At 39.7% G+C, this 17251-nt stretch overlaps 1 protein-coding gene across 4 annotated transcripts in view; it reads left to right on the top strand.

The window, feature by feature from the left end:
* The window catches only part of PSD3 (pleckstrin and Sec7 domain containing 3), a 551235-nt gene that overhangs the window by 235623 nt on the left and 298361 nt on the right, over positions 1-17251 (top strand). For all 4 annotated transcript variants that reach the window (XM_060181459.1, XM_060181466.1, XM_060181484.1 and 1 more), the window contains 2 exons: positions 6294-7356; positions 9702-10094. In XM_060181459.1, coding sequence (XP_060037442.1) covers positions 6294-7356; positions 9702-10094 — 1456 coding nt within the window. The remainder of the gene's footprint in view (positions 1-6293; positions 7357-9701; positions 10095-17251) is intronic.

Below are 17251 nucleotides of genomic sequence, written 5' to 3'. Positions count from 1 at the left end.
ATTTTACACTACATTTTTATTCCCTTCAGTGGAAAAATAAATGTGGTAAAGCTATGAAATCTTTATTAATTCAGATTCTACTAGTGTGTGGTTTATACTTAGGTTAAGTGCTATCGTTCTTTTTTTATATATACTTAGTATGTAAATCCTTTTGTCACAGATATGAAATTGAATTTGGGCAGGATTAATTCAGTAGGACTTTGTGGTGGAGAAATGACTTTTTCACTGAAATTTTTACCTCAGCAGTAGATGTAGACTGACAGAAGGCAAAAGAACAGTTTTTAACAATTTAGATGTGAGAACCCACAGCAGTGAGCATAGACTGAGCAATGGTTTATGTGGCAGCATGCTGAGATTACAGAGCGTTGGGACAGAAGGATGAAGTGATGGTGGATGTGGACATGGATGGCTGGGGGGGTATAGCAGTCCCTTGATTCTTTGTTCTGTCCATTTTGCTTTTTATCTGACTCAGACTCTTACCATTCACCTGTGCTATTGCCAGCTGCCAGGATGAGCTTTTTCCCCCTTTTGTTGTTGTTGGGGCTTCACTGAGCTTACTTTTTCAGACAGATGGACCCACAGCAGCACTGGAACTTCCTCCATTGCCATAGCATCATGTAGTATGTTATATACCAGGGACTAAATGCTGAGGTATGTGTACTGCGGAGCAGCTGCTTCCCAGGTGAGCTAGTTCACTGGCCAGAATGAACTTTCTGACTTACTAAACAGACTTGTCAAGCTTTCACAACCTTCTGTTTTGAATCCCCTATAGTAGGTTGTCAATAAAAGTTTGCTGAATTGAGTGAATGAATTTTGAAATTGATGGATCCTTAATGGGAAATAATATCTATGGCCATGGAGTGGAAAATAAAAATATTATGTAAGAGGAGAGTTTAATCTTTTTTTTTTAACTCTGCCTTGCATAAATAGTCCTGTATTTATTTCTTTAGATTAAGAAAGTACCTAGAGTGCCACTCTGGCATACGTGGTGCCAAGGATCAAACCAGGGACTTCACACATCCAAATCCCATACACTACCTCTGGAGCCCTTTCCTTGCCCACATAATCATCCCAATTTTTTAAATCAAGATTTAAGAAAAATAATTTATTTATTTATAGGATAGAAACTGAGAGAGGTGAGGGAGCTAGGGAAAGAATAAGAGACACCTGTGGCACTGCTGCTTCACTGCTTGTGAAGTCCCCCTCCCCCCCTGCAGGTGGAGATCACCAGTCCTTGCACATTGTAACACGTAAGCTCCACTAGGTGCACACAGCCACAATAGTCCCACTTTTTTTTTTTTTTTTTTTTTTAAACCAGAGCACTGTTCAGCTCTGGCTTATGGTGGTGGTGGGGCGGGGGAGATTGAACCTGGGACTTTGGAGCCTCAGGCATGGGAATCTGTTTGCATAACTATTATGCTATCTACTCTCCACCCTATAGCCCCACTTTTAAAACAGGAAGAACAGATCAGAAATTCTACATAGAAAGATCAGGATTAACAAATATAAAAGTTTGTTGCTGAAGGCAGCTCTGCTTATGACAAGAAATGCAAATAGCAAAAACCAAACTGCTCTCATGGTCTAAGGAAGGTATGCCTTATTTGGAAGGAAAACTGTGCCAGTATACAAGTCCTATGGCAGGTGCTCTGACCAAGAGTCACTTGATGCTTAGGACTGTTTCTACCTAGGAGTTACAGCCGGAGGACTTTATTTCATTTTTTCAAATGCTGTTTGATAACATTACTGCTACTGGAGATGCAGGTCTCACGACTCAAAGGCCTCACTGTTTTCATATGAATTTACTCCTGAGCAACAAAAGAAAAAACATCTAGATCTGACTTCTGTTTTTTGAAGTAACAGTTATTGAAGACTAGCAAGGTAGCTCACCTGGGTAGTGCACCTGCTTTGTCATGTAGGAGCCAGTTTCTCACCACACTGCAGGAAGATTTGTGCTGCTGTTTCTTTATTTCCCTCTTTCTTTCTTTCTTTCTTTCTTTCTTTCTTTCTTTCTTTCTTTCTTTCTTTCTTTCTCTCTTTCTTTCCCCCTTTATTTCTTTCTATCTGGAAAAATCAGCCCAGAATGATAAAAAAATGTTTTAATGAATATCATATGATTTATGTTGGTTCAGTCGTTCAGCCTGTCAGAACAGTTGTCTTCCCTCAGCCTCTGCTAGTTCTGATTAGTTACAAAGCAAGGGAGGCATATGGGAATATTACTTGTAAGAACAGAAAACTTGGGAACATGGTCAAAAGAGGCAAATAAACTGTTGATTATGAGGCTTGGGTGTTGTCCTTCCCAGTTACAGGTCATTCTTTGGCCAATTTATCAAGTTGTGTTACAAAGATGCCATTAGCATGCACCCATGATTTATTTAACTATTGAGTGTTTTCTTTCTGGGCATGGGGGAATCTATTTAATTAGTTTGAGACCCCTTTCCATAATGACTTTGTGGTCACATTTTTTTCAATTTTTAAAATATTACCCTTTGAGTGTTTTATTTATTTATTTATTTATTTATTTATTTATTCATTATTGGACAGAGACAGAGAAATTGAGAAGGGATGGGGAAGTAGAGAGGGAGGTAGATAGAGAGACACCTGCAACTCTACTTCACCACTTGTGAAGCTTTCTCCCTGCAGGTGGGGACTAGGGACTTAAACCTGGGTCCTTATAAACTGTAATGTGAGTGCTTAACCAGGTGTGCCACCGCCTGGCTCCTGTCAAATTTCTTTGGTCCCAATGTTCTAGTATATATTTTGGTCACTTTATCAATAGGTTAATGGTTTACACTGTAGTTGTGGACACATGGGTCCAATTTCTTGTCTCCTCATGATAGTAGTCTGTAAAACATTCTCCCCCTTCCTTTTCCACCATCAGGACCCCAGAACTCCCCCTACCCCCTTTGCTGCTGTCCCTCTCCAGAGTACTTTACTGTAGTGCAATACACCAAACCCAGTTCAAGTTTAACTCTGTGCTTTCCCTTTCTGTCCTTGTGTCTTCTGCCTATGAGTGAGATCATCTGGTATACATCCTTCTCTCTCTCTCTCTTTTTTTTTTTTTTTGGCTTTTTTCATTTAATATAATTTGTCCAAACTCCATCCAAGATGAGTTGAAGAAGATGACTTCATCATGGAGATACCCAAAGGAAGCCAATACACCCACCCAGACAGATCTGTGTGTTCTTTGGATTCCTTCATCACTTGATTCAAGTATAATTTAAGAAATATTTTATATATTATTTTTTAAAAATAAGATAGTACATACTCAGATTATATATATATATATATATATATATATATATATATATATATATAGTATTGTTGTTAATGGAGCTTTATCACTCTGGGCTGGCTGGCTTTCTCAGATAGAGTGAGAAAGAGAGAAGCAAAGGCACAGAGCCCTGAAGTTTCCTACATTACTATGAGGGCCAGGTCAGGCTTGAACCTGGGTCTCATGCATGGCAAGGCAGGTAAATTATCTGGGTGAGATATTTTTCCAGATATATATATATGTCAGATTTCAACACATTGGGAAAACATGTTAGCTCATGCCTACAAGTCACTAATTTTGTACATGCATGGGAAGTCTTTCCTCTGCTGCTTCAGTTTGCATATTCAGACATTCATCAAATCTCTAGAGAAGTTATAACTCAGTGCTTTAATAATAACACATATTCTATTTCATAAAGTTGTCAAAGTGAGAATGCTATCAATATATATATTTTTATTTTTAAAATAATTTTTAAGATTTTTTATCTTTATTTATCTATTTATTGTATAGAGACAGCCAGAAATTGAGAGGGAAGGGGGAAATAGTGTGGGAGAGAGACAGATACCTGCAGCACTGCTTCACCACTCAGGAAACTTTCCCCCAGCAGGTGGGGACCAAGGCCTTGAATCTGGGTCCTCGCGCACTGTAAAGTGTGCACTCAACCAGATGTGTCACCACCTGGGCTCTTTTTAAATAATTTTTATTATCTTTGTTTATTAATTAGATAGAGACAGCCAGAAATCGAGAAGGTTGGGGGTGATAGAGAAGGAGAGAGTTAGAGAGACACCTGCAACAATGCTTCACTACTCGCAAAGCTTTCACCCTGCAGGTGGGGACTGTGGGCTCGAACCTGGGTCCTTGTGCATTGTAGCATGTGCAGTCAACTAGATTCACCACCATCTGGCCCCCTATATTTCTTTTATAGATGAGAATTTTCTTTTCTGTTGGTAGGATTGAGCCTTGTACCAGTTCTACCAAATGTCACCACTTCTGAGCCCTCTTTCTCCTCTACTTTGTTTCAGATAGTCAGAAGGAGAGAGACAAAGATATCACACTACCACTCCACCATCTGTACAGCATTCCCTAGTGCTGTGGAGTGTCCATGTGGTGCCAGGGTTTGAACCAGGGTTCCAAGCACAGTAGAACATGCATTCTACTGAGTAAGCTATCTTCTGGCTCCATTTTTTTTTTTTACATTTTTAAATACTTTAATGAAGAGATATTTATTTACCAGGATTGTTGTCAAAGGGACACAGTTTTATATATCCTCAAAGTGGGTATTAGCACACTTTACTCTCCATCTTCCTCCATAGGATATTGGGTCCCCACCCCCTTTAACCACCACCATCCGTCTGCTCCCTGAATTCCTCTCTCTGAGACTCTGGATCTGCTGGGATAGAGCATAGTCAAGTGTAACCCTGTATTTTCTCTTTCTTTGTTTCTTAGAATGTATCTATGAGGAAGATCATCTTGTATTCATCCTACTCTTCTGATTTAATTTAACATGATTCTCTCTAGTCTATATTTCCTTCCTTCCTTCCTTCCTTCCTTCCTTCCTTCCTTCCTTCCTTCCTTCCTTCCTACCTTCCTTCCTTCCTTTTTTTCCCCTTGTTTCTTCTTTCATTTTCTCCTCCTCCTCCTTCCTCTTCCTTCCCGTCATCCTCCCCCTTCTCCTTCTCATTTTCCCCCTACCTCTTTTTGGCTGGCCTCTTGCATGGATGATAGCACTGAATAAACTACCTGGCATGTATTTTTTTTTTTTAAATTCTACACCAGAGAGAGATATAGACAGATAAAGGAAAGATACCAGAGCCCTATTATAAAATCCACAGAGTTCTACTGGTGCTATCTATGTTGTGCCCGTGTGGTAGTAGAGCTGGAACCCAGGGCTCCATGCACAGTGAGGTAAGCATTCCCTCTCCTGAGCTCTCACCCATGTGAAGATTTTTCTCAATAAAATGTAAGCAAGAGCAGCTTCAGAAGGAAATCGGACACTGTAACTGACATGACTGTAATTATTGTCCAGAAACTCCCCCAATTAATTTTTTTCTGCCAATATGTATTCATTATTCTCACTGACTTTGATTTTAACAAGAAAGTATAAATTCGATGCAAATATATACTAGTTACTGTTTTCATTGCTTCATATATTGGGAGTCTACATAGGGCATTAAAATTTTCTGTATATGTGGGTTATCAAATAAAGCACACAGACTGAGAAAAAAGTAAGCAAACCATCTCTCAGATTTTATGAGAACTGTGGTGGGTATGGAGGGTGGGAGTTTGTCATAGAACTTTGGTCGTGGGTACGGTGTGAGGCTATTCCCTTTGTAACCCTATAATCTCATAAACCACTATCAAAACATTAAAAACGAAAGTGTACACAGCTGAGTCTGAAAATTTTCTCTGCATTTTAGCCCCTATTCCAATTTTAACTTTACTCGCCTACTCTGTGGAGGCTCCAAAAACATTTTGTTTTTCCCACAGATATCCAACAGGGGAAGGGGGAAGCTTCTAGTGGTAAAAAAAAAAAAAATTTTTTTTCTAACTTTAAATAGAGGCTACATCTCAGAGACTATACTGCAGAGATATTACTGGCTGGGTCATAAGGCTATTTTAGTGTTATGCCCAATATAAATATTTTAGTGGCTATTTGATAGGTGGCATTTAGAAAATGATATGTAACCTTATTTTATTCTCCTATAAATGCAACCACTGAGTCACACATGTGAGGCTCTGTGAGAAGCAGGGTTAAATAGGACATATGGTCCTGTTTCTTTCTCTGCCCAAACCTTTGTGGATTCACTCACATCAGCAAGGAGTCCCTGGCAAGGTTCTGAGAAGTATTATTTCAGGCTTATGGAGGGAAGGAGATAGTGAGAGAATGGAAAAAAAAAAAAAAGAAAGCAAAGAATGAAAAGGAAAAGTGTTCCTGAGTACCTGATCTGTGTGGATATTTACTATTACATATTGGAATCTGCTGTTCAAAATAAATCATGTGTCCATTCTCTTCTGCTCACAGGTGATCATGGAGGAAGCACTTTACTCCCACCGAATGTCACAAATGAATTTCCAGAATATGGGACCATGGAGGGCAATGGAGAAGGCCTGAGGGGTTCTCTCGAGTTGGTGGCAGACTCTCTGCCATGTGACCTGCAAGGGCAGCAAGAGGTCCAGCTTCTTGCTGGCCACCTCCCTAGTCTAGACAGTGTTACAAAAGGACCAGTTGATGTCAGAGAGGCCTCTTCTCAAAGTCACTTCAAGGGACAAAGTTTACAACCCATTGACTCCTTGATTTCAGCTCTGAAAGCCACAGAAGCCAGAATAACTTCAGGAATACTACAGACTACAAAGGTACTGAGCAAAGATGCCGCTTCTGGTTTTTCAGGTCAGCTGGTGGAAAAGGAGCCAGAAACGGCCAGTCAGAGAATACTTCGAGCCAACAAAGTGTTCCCTGATAGCCAGGAAAAATCACCACATATACCTCTTTCAGCCGAAGTTACAACTGAGGGGACTTGTTATCTGAACACTCAGAAGGATCTATCTGCACTGTTAACTGGAGAAGCTCAGACAGAGCTTTCCCAAACAAGTAATAATGGGAGGAAAGTATCTGGCTATGTTCAGGTGCCAGTGTGTCCAGGGTCCTCTGTGGGCAGTGTTGGTGTTTTGAGAGACAGGAGGCCTGATATGGGGAGAGAAGCCCCAGGAGGATCCCTAGGCCGCACAGGCCGGGTCAAACACGTGGAATTTCAAGGAGTTGAAATATTGTGGACAGGAGGGGAGAAAAGAGATGTCCGGCAAGCCGCGAATTTGGGGACATCATTGGAAAGGATGACCTCTCGTGAAAGTAAAGAATTTTCCAAAGGTCCAAGCCATCTTGCCTCATCTTCTGGTTTGCATAATTCAGTTGGTTTAACTCAGAGTATTTGGTACGAAACCCGGAAAGCTTCTGCCGGGAGACCTGGCAATAGCTCAGGGACATTTTCTCCTGTGCCTCCTGTTGAGAGTGGCGAGGATGAAGTCTTCCTAAAGGAAAACACAGAAGATCATGAGAGGAAACATGAATTGGAGAGAGACAAGGAGAGGTGAGCTTCCACAGTCCTGCAGCTGTGAGTTCTGGTGCCTATTGCAGGAAAAGGTTGACTTGTGTTCATCTTTGAGAACCTTACTTGCCGTCCTGGGTCCTTATTGTAGAATAGAAGCACTGTTACTGAAAACTAGATTCATTTTTAAGTTTCTTTGCTATTAAAGAAGGCAATATTGGTTTAAAGTTGTCCATTAGGTATGGCCCTGGGGGAACAGAGTTGTAGAGAGATTATGAACAATGAACTATGTAAATCCATTTCTGACATTATGTTGTTTTTAGCCATTATTTGATATACATACTCGTTTCAAATTTGTACTACCTTTTATACTGTCTGTCATCATACCATACATAGCATACCTTATCTGAAGAACTTGTATATTATGTCTAAAGGACTTTTTTTTCATCAGGAGTATAGGTGGAGCTTGGTTCATGCATAGCAGATTTGCTGTTCCCAGTGGTCATTTTCTCCCTATATCTCCTCCCCCCCTTTTCTTTCTTTCTGTTGCTGATAGAGACAAGAGAGAGAAGTTGAGAGGGAATTGGAAGATAGAAAGGGAGAGAGAATGATAGATATCCATATACCTGCTTTACCAACTCTTGAAACTTCATCCCTGAAGGTGGGGACTAAGGGTTTGAAGCAAGTTTGAAGATTGCTAAGCATAGGATGGGGGTGGGCCTCCATCAGAAGTATATGTAAGATTCAGGAGGGTTTTACTGAAGGGAGGTTCTTTTATTTTTCTTTCTCAGTTGTAATGAAAAGTCACTGAGAGGTCTAGGTCCAGAATATTATTTACTATATGGTAGACCTCTAATAATTTAAAAATCACCAAGACAACAATGTTGAGCAATGTTGAATCTGAATCCTAGTAGTACCTAGAAATGTGAATTGTTCATAAAATTCTTCTGTTCTTGTTTCTTTTTTTAAACATATTTTAAATTAATTAATTAATTAATTAATTTCCTTTTGTTGCCCTTGTTGTAGTTATTATTGTTATAATTGTTGTTGGATAGGACAGAGAGAAATGGAGAGAGGAGGGGAAGACAGAGAGGGAGAGAGAAAGATAGACACCTGAAGACCTGCTTCACCTCCTGTGAAGGTACTCCCCTGCAGGTGGAGAGCTGGGGGTGGCGGGGGGCGGAGAGCTGGGGGCTCGAACCGGGATCCTTATGCTGGTCCTTGCTTTGCGCCACGTATGCTTAACCCACTGGGCTATCGCCCAACTCCCCTATTCTTGTTTCTGTTTTTATTCTTATTTATAGGAATCTGAGACACAGTGGAGTTAAGTAAAATTTCCTTAAGTGACATACATAATAATTGGCATATCTAGGATTCAGCAACTCTTGATAGTTTAAGCTTTAAAATTTTACTTAGTTTTCTTCATATTTATTTTTAATATTTTATGAAAATGTTGAATATTGATTAATACCTCATAACCTGAATATATTAACTTGTAAGTTGTTTCTGGGCTTTTACTGCCTCAAAACAACTTACAAGTTATTATAGGTTATAGTTTTAACCTATAATAAATGAGTCTGCTGACCTTTTTATGTGTGTTGGACTTTGGACTAGAAATCGCTCTGCAGTTCTGCATTATTGTCAGCAGAGGGCACCCTGTTGGACTCTAATCTATGGAGGGAATTTGGTTGTATTTAAATCAGAAAGTATTAGTACACTGATGAAAGCTTACTGTATTTTTTATTATATTACATGTGTACAGTAGTTGACCTAGTAGAGTGCATACTTCCTTATGTACAAGAAATGGGTTCAAGCCCCCTGGTCACCACATTAAACATCATGTAAAGGGGAAAGTTTATGAATGGTGGAACAGTGCTGTGGTGTCTCTCCTCCCTCTGTCTTTCTAGCTCTTTGCCTCTCACCCTCTACCTGGAAAAAAGAAAAAAAAAGTCCTTTTGGAGTAGTGGAATCATGCAAGCACAAAACCTCAATATATATATTACATTATATATATGTGTGTGTGTGCTCATATTTATATTAAAATTAGGAGTAATGGTAGCTGTTATGATCTGATTATGTGGAGTTTAGTTGATTAAAAGTAAGAGTTTGTAGTTTATTCAAATAGTTTATTCAAATACTCATTGGACCAGATGTAATCACATCTTAGGAAACTAGCCTGAAAATGTTACACTTTGGGGAGGATAGTGTACCACGTGAGTGTTTCTATGATATCTTCTAGTAAATATTCCTCAGCAAAGTGAAAAAATAGTTATTAATATATAAATCCAACGAATAAATAAGTTAACTCTACAGAATATTAACTTTTTTTTTTGACAGTTGAAAGGAAAAGATAAGCTGAGTAGTGAAATTCTTCACTTTCTTTCCAGGATCCTTGAGCTTGAGGAGCACTTTCGAGAAGGAGAGGATGACATCCTTGGGTCTGGGTATGCAGAGGACTCCACTGATGTGTACAGCTCCCAGTTTGAAACCATTTTGGACAACACTTCTTTATATTACAGTGCTGAATCCATGGAGACTTTATACTCCGAGCCTGATAGTTACTTTAGTTTTGAAATGCCCCTCACTCCAATGATACAACAACGCATTAAAGAAGGTGGTCAGTTCCTGGAACGAACATCAGCAGGAGGGCAAGACATCCTGAGTGTCTCAGAAGATGGTGGAATAATGATGGGCTATTCTGAGGCCATCACCAATGGGCTGGAGGACTCCAGTGATTCCATCTACATGAAAGGCACTCAGGCCATAGCTTTCTGGGAGAGGTACTGGACACATTCTCATTCATTTCATCCTGGTGTGGTGTTTTTTTGTTTTTGTTTTTCAGCCTTTTTTTTTCTTTCTTTTTTCTCCTTTGGGAAATCTGATTGTGGAATGTGTTTGCAAAGCATTTGGCCAATTTCTATGGATGTAAATTTAAAAGTAATTTGGGACACAACATCACCTTTTTAAATTGCAGAGTATTTCCTTGAATATTTATTCCATGACTTTTTTATCCAACCAGTGAACATTTAGGTTGTTTCTACTTTTGGGCTATTATGAATAATGTTGGGGTGTATATGTTTCTTCAAATTAGGGCCAGAGAGTCCTTAGTTTTAAGTTGATGATGTGGAATTGACTGGTGACTGAAGTCTTGTCCTATTTAATATTCTTTGAGTAGATGCCTAGTAGTGGTATTGCTGGAACATAAGATATTATTCTATTCTATTCTATTCTATTCTATTCTATTCTATTCTATTCTATTCTATTCTATTCTATTCTATGCTATTCTATGCTATTCTATGCTATTCTATGCTATTCTATGCTATTCTATGCTATTCTATGCTATTCTATGCTATTCTATGCTATTCTATGCTATCCTATGCTATCCTATGCTATCCTATGCTATCCTATGCTATCCTATCCTATCCTATCCTATCCTATCCTATCCTATCCTATCCTATCCTATCCTATCCTATCCTATCCTATCCTATCCTATCCTATCCTATCCTATCCTATCCTATCCTATCCTATCCTATCCTATCCTACCCTACCCTACCCTACCCTACCCTACCCTACCCTACCCTACCCTACCCTACCCTTTCCTTTCCTTTCCTTACTTTCTTTCTGCTGAAGGACTTTTTATACTTTTCTGATAAGGCATAGGACTTCATCATTTTGTGCTCCTTTTAAAAATTTTTTTAAATATTTATTTTATTTATTTTCCTCTTTGTTGCCCTTGTTGTTTAACATTGTTGTGGTTATTGATGTCGTTGTTGTTGGATAGGACAAAAAGAAATGGAGAGAGGAGGAGAAGATAGAGAGGGGGAGAGAAAGACAGACACCTCAGACTTGCTTCACTGCTTGTGAAGTGACTCCCCAGGGGCTCGAACCGGGATCCTTATGCCAGTCCTTGCGCTTTGCGCCACGTGTGCTTAACCCACTGTGCCACCACCCGACTCCCGAGTTTGGGCTCCTACCTATAAGCAATGTACCAGAAGCACATGAACTTGCCAAAAAAAAATAATAATAATAGCCAAACTGTTTCTCAGACTTTGTGAGAACTATGGAGTTTATTGGTAGATGAGTGTGCTGCCCCTGGCCTGTTTCTCCCTCCCAACTATGGAGTTTATTGGTGAGGTGAGAAGGCATAAATCTTTGGTGGTCCATGTGTTACAGAGAGATACTCCTGCAATCTTATATTCTTTTTTGTATTTTTTAATTAATAATGTAATATTGATTTACAAAATTATAAGATAAAAGGGGTATAATTCCACACCTTTCCCACCACCAGAGTTCTGTGTTTTATAACCTTCTAAATCATTATTAAAGCACTAAGTAATATTTAAAAATAAGTAAATAAACAATAAGGGGAAAAAAAAAGATAGGCATTGGGCCTTTGGGGCAGGCAGCGTACACTTTAACATTTTGCCAAATTGGCAAGCTGTGGCATTCTCTTGGCTGATATTCCTTGGGTTACCCTTTGTGAATTGGATCCTGAATTATAATTTGTGGGTGGTGAGGATGTGTCTGCTCTGCTCCAGTGATACCGCTTTGGCAGCAGTGGCATGAGCTGAAAAGAACACCGAGAGATCTTGGATTTCCTTCTGCTATTTGTATCGGCTGTTGACGCTTAATCTGGCCAGAGAGTCCTTAGTTGTAAATTGATGATGTGGGATTAGCTGGTGACTGAAGTCTTGTCCTATCCTCTGCTCTCTGAGGTCCTGCTCTGTAGCCAGTCATCCTGTTCCTGGGATGATGCAGAAGGATCTGATGGCCCATGCGCTTGAGAGAGCTGGTTCTTTGGTCAGTGCCATAAATATTTATTTTCTCTCTCTACTTGAGGATTCAAGTCTCTCTGGGCAATAGACTGACAACTCTAAAGGCGATGTGTTCTACACCAGTCGCTTAGTGATTTCCTCTCTGTTTGTGCATTATCCAGCATTTAATTTCTTCTTACTTATCATACTTGGGCCATTTACCTATCCTTTGACATTCTCACCAGTGGTCAGAGAATTAAATTTTGTTCTATTTTTCCAGAATTAAAATGTTGTTGTTTGCTGCAGAAAGCAGAGAAAAAGTTAAATGAGGGTAATTTATTTTTTTGTATATATATATATATATATGTATTTTTCTAAAAGTCTGTATTTAGGCCAGGTGGTGGTGCACCCAGTTGAGTGCACATGTTACTATATGCAAGGTTTGAGCCCCCCACTCCCCACTTGCAGGGGGAATGCTTCACAACAAGTGGTGAAGAAAGTGTTTCAGGGGTCTCTCTCTCTCTCTCTCTTTCTCTCTCTCTCTCTCCCTTCTAGACTTCTCTTTGTCCTGTCAAGTAAAAATAGAAAGGAAAAAAAGGCTGCTGGGAGCAATATCTTTGTAGTACAGGCTCCTCGCCCCAGCAATAACCCTGGTGGTAACTTAAAAAAAATCGGAAAAAGGGAGTCGGGCTGTAGTGCAGAGGGCTAAGCGCAGGTGGCGCAAAGCACAAGGACCAGCTTAAGGATCCCGGTTCGAACCCCAGCTCCCCACCTGCAGGGGAGTCGCTTCACAGGCGGTGAAGCAGGTCTGCAGGTGTCTATCTTTCTCTCCCCCTCTCTGTCTTCCCCTCCCTCTCTCCATTTCTCTCTGTCCTATCCAACAACGACAACAACAATAATAACTACAACAATAAAACAACAAGGGCAACAGAAGGGAATAAATAAATACAATAAATATTAAAAAAATTTAAAAAAAAGAAAGCAAAAAAAATCGGAAAAAAAAAGTACATTCACATTGCAGATTTTCATTCAACTTCTCTTTATGATCAATCTGTCCTATGTTAAATATCTATAGCCCATTTCTCGGGTTGTATTTCACTGAACATGTAAGAATGACATGTGTCTGTGCATTTCCCTGTGGGATGAACCATGGATGTTTGCTGTCTTACTGCATCTGGTTGAGAAGATGAAAAATACACGTCTTGTAAAGCAGAATATTGTGTTGTGAATTAGTTGAATGACTCAGGAAATGCTCATTCTTTCTAAAACCTGATTTGTTGATTTGCAGAGTGGTGTTTTTGATGTGCTGTGTGTGGCCAGGAGACTTAAAGGGTTCATACAGACTAGATGACCTAGCACAGTGCCTAGCTCAGGGTACAGAGTAGGAGCTTATGCAACTGCTCGACTCTGAATTAGTTGATTAATAATCAACTAATGTCCTATATCTCTGAAAGGGGGATGTCCCAGAAGGAATGGTGACATTGAGAGTAGGGTGACCTCAAATGGAGGGTGCCATTTAAGAATTTTTTTATTGAAGCATTGGTAAAATAATCCAAAGCTTTGTGTGTGTCCAACACCACTGCTGGGTCCCTGACCCAACTTTTTTTCATTTTCTACTTGTGGGGGAGGGGTATGGAGCTGGGGGGAGAGGTAGAGAGGAGAAACAACAACACACCATCCATGGAGCTTCCTCCAGTGTCTTCTGTGGTGCCAGGGCCTAAACCCAGGTGGGTCACACATAGAAGGGATGTGCCCTGCTGGGTAAACTATAATATTTCTGTCAGTTATGATAAAAGGCTATAGGACACATTTATAGATGATTTCGCTGATATGCCATCCAAATCTCTGGGTTAAGTGGAAGTTGTTTACATTATTAATCAAAAACAGGGGGGAGGGATAAGTCATTGTGGGCCAAGTGGTTTTGTTATGAAAGCTACATGGAAAGTGAGTGAATGAAGGAAAGGGAGGAGCATTATTGAGCTATGAGTCAGAGCAGAAAGAAATCAACTAAAGTGTGTACTCAGTGTGTAGTTTAGTACTAAGAACAAGAAGTATTCATTTGGGCAGAGGTGATATTCATTAACCAGGCAAAGTTAAATAGCTAAGAGAGCAGATGATAGACTAGCTAGGACTTTTTTCTCCCCCTCCCTTTTTAAAAAAATATTTTATTTATTTATTAATGAGAAAGACAGGAGGAGAGAGAGAAATAACCAAACATCACTCTGATACACGTGCTGCCGGGGATTGAACTCAGGACCTCATCCTTTTCAGAGTTCAGTGCTTTATCCACTGTGCCACCTCCCAGACCACGCCCCCTTTTTTGACAGAAGGTGAAAGACAGAGGAAGATAGGAAGGGAGAGCTAGAAGGAGACATACCTGCAACACTGTTCCACTGCTCTGGAAGCTTTTCCCATGCAGGTAGGGGACTGGAACTTTGACCTGGGTCCTTATACAACACAGGGTGAACCACTATCTGGCTGGAAAATAAGTAGTATTTTTAACTCCTCAGTTTTAGGCAGTAGACTACTTCCAGTCATCTTGAAATAAACTTTTCAGCTATATCACCTGCACTGCTACATATGAACTTTATCAAATGCAATGATGTCGTGTCCCAGTAATCAGTGTGAAGCTTCTGTAGCATAAGCTTGCCGAACTTCTTGTCCAGTGTTGACTCTCTTCCACTGAGTTATTGGATGGTGGTCATCCCCCTTTCTTCAGTGTCACTAGTGAAGTGGGCAGACCAGCTGGGTGGGACACTCCATATGCAGTCTTTCTTCCTTCCTTCCTTCCTTCCTTCCTTCCTTCCTTCCTTCCTTCCTTCCTTCCTTCCTTTTTATAAGTACTGTCTTTTTAAATTTTTTATTTATTATTGGATAGAGACAGAGATAAATTGAGAAGGGAGGGGAAGATAGAGAGGGAGAGATAGAGAGACACATGCAACCCTGCTTCACCACTCATGAAATTCTCCACGCCCCCAGCAGGTGGGGTCCAGGGGCTTGAACCCAGGTTCTTGCACACTGTAATGTGTGGGCTTAACCAGGTGCACCACCGCCTGGCCAGCCACTAATAATTTCTATCCTGTGCTGCCTGGCTGCATATTTTTTTCTTCCTTTCTCCCTCTTTCTTCCCCTTCTTTCCCCTTTCTTTCTTCCTTCTTTTCTTTCTCTCTTTTTTTTTTTTTGTAGTTTCCCTTTTTGCCACTTAACTACAGAATTAACTACAGAGCCAGAAGCCTGAGTTGGTAATTGTAGAAATGGTTGTTGGTGGTGTTGGGGTATGTGTGTCTGTGCATATTCAGTTTAGGAAAGAAAAAAACTTACTAAACTGTTCATAAACATGCCTCTATAAATTTTTAAGTTAATCAATGAAAAGGCTTTTAAAAGTTCCTCTATGATGGAATATCCTTCCGTAGAAGTAAGGAAGTAAACAATGATATTGAACCTGCCGTGGAAGTCCTAGAATAGTGGTCAGCATCGTTGACTTCCTCAGCTAAGTATTCAGAGCCAAAGTGTTAGGGGAAACTATTTGTTTTTAATTTTTATTCATAAATTTTGTGATCTTTACACAAGAAAAATGCTTAATAAGTTCACATACCTAGCATTCTATCTCAGTTCCCTGCTGTCTTCTGCTTCTTTGATAATGTACTGGGGTGGAAGGGAGAGATCCGTGACCGTGTAGGATAAAATGTACACTGAGGGAGGAAAGGGAATAAGACTAAGGCATTTAACCCTTGTTATGTTTTCTTGGTTCTAGCAAGGCATTAACCAAGAAAATAAAACCCATCCCTACTGAGGTCCTGATTTTAACATGTAAATGTTAGTTGGTAGTTAATAATAATAATAAAAAACACTGTAAAATTTCTTTAGGTGGTCTCTAAACACAATTTTTAATTTTATTTTTTGTATTTATTTAATTTATTTATTAGGTAGAAGCAGAGAGAAATCCAGAGAGAAGGAGATGATAGAGAGGGAGAGAGAACAAGAGACACCTGCAGACTTGTTTTAGCACTTGTGAAGCTTTCCCCCTGCAGGTGGGGACCAAGGGCTTAAACTGGGGTCCTTGTGCACTGTAATGTGTGTACTTAACCAGGTATGCTGCCTAACCACCTAAAGACAGTTTTATATTTCAAGGATCATATGTATACCATGGGAATTGCTAACTAGTAAGCATGGGTTCTTTAGCTCTCGTAATAAACTTGGAGGTAGGAAGTATTAATGTTCTCATTTCATAGATACGAAAACTAAGACTCAGAGCAGTTGAATAGCTTACTCAAAGTAACTCATACAACAGGTGGTTCATCAGGATTTGAACCTAGGTGATCAGACTCCAGAGCTCATTTGTTTTTGGTCTCAAAAACAAGAATACATTTCTTCTTCTTTTTTTTTTAAACCATCTTTTATTATCTCTATTTATTGGATAGAGAAAATTGAGAGGGTAGGGGAGATAAAGAGGGAGAGAGACAGAGAGACACCTGCAATACTGCTTCACCACTTGCAAAGCTTTCCCCCTGCTGGTGGGGGCTGGGGGGCTCAGACCTGGGTCCTTGCACACTGTAACGTGCACTCAACTAGATATTCCACTGCACCAGCCCCTCTTTAAGATTTTTATTTGTTTACTTATTTATTTATAAGAAAGATAGAAGAGACAAAAAGAACCAGACATCACTCTGGAACATGTGCTGCTGGGACTGAACTTGGGACTTTGTGCTTGAAAGTCCAATGCCTTATCCACTGCAGCATCTGATATTTATTTATCACTGCCTGGGAGTATTAATTTCTTTTCCTTCAGTGTGTCCCTCTACTTGTAGCTAACAATGACTGAAGGGGTAATAACTGACATTGATTCCCTATGAACCCAGGGTAACACTGTTCTCTTTCTGTTGCTTCTTTGAAGAAAGGAGAAAGTGGTCAGGAAAATAATGAGGATATTGTAGCTCTTTAGGAAATCTAAATTTTTCTTTATCATGAACACCATTTAATATTGAATTAGGACAAACTGTGGTAGCCGGAAGGGTTCTTCTTCCATATTAAGTCTCTTAAGTCAAATAAGAAAAATCTTTAAGTCTGTAATATTCATGTTGCAAAAGAGAAAAAAAAAAGTCTGTGTTCTCAGTGTTTGCTTTTTAAAGAACTCTTTACCTATGTGAGATTAGCTGATCACTCTTTGAAAGATAGAAATACTT

The sequence above is a fragment of the Erinaceus europaeus genome, chromosome 2 (assembly GCF_950295315.1).
Source record: "Erinaceus europaeus chromosome 2, mEriEur2.1, whole genome shotgun sequence".
Lineage (NCBI taxonomy): Eukaryota > Metazoa > Chordata > Mammalia > Eulipotyphla > Erinaceidae > Erinaceus > Erinaceus europaeus.
This window is presented reverse-complemented; position numbering and strand designations above follow the sequence as displayed.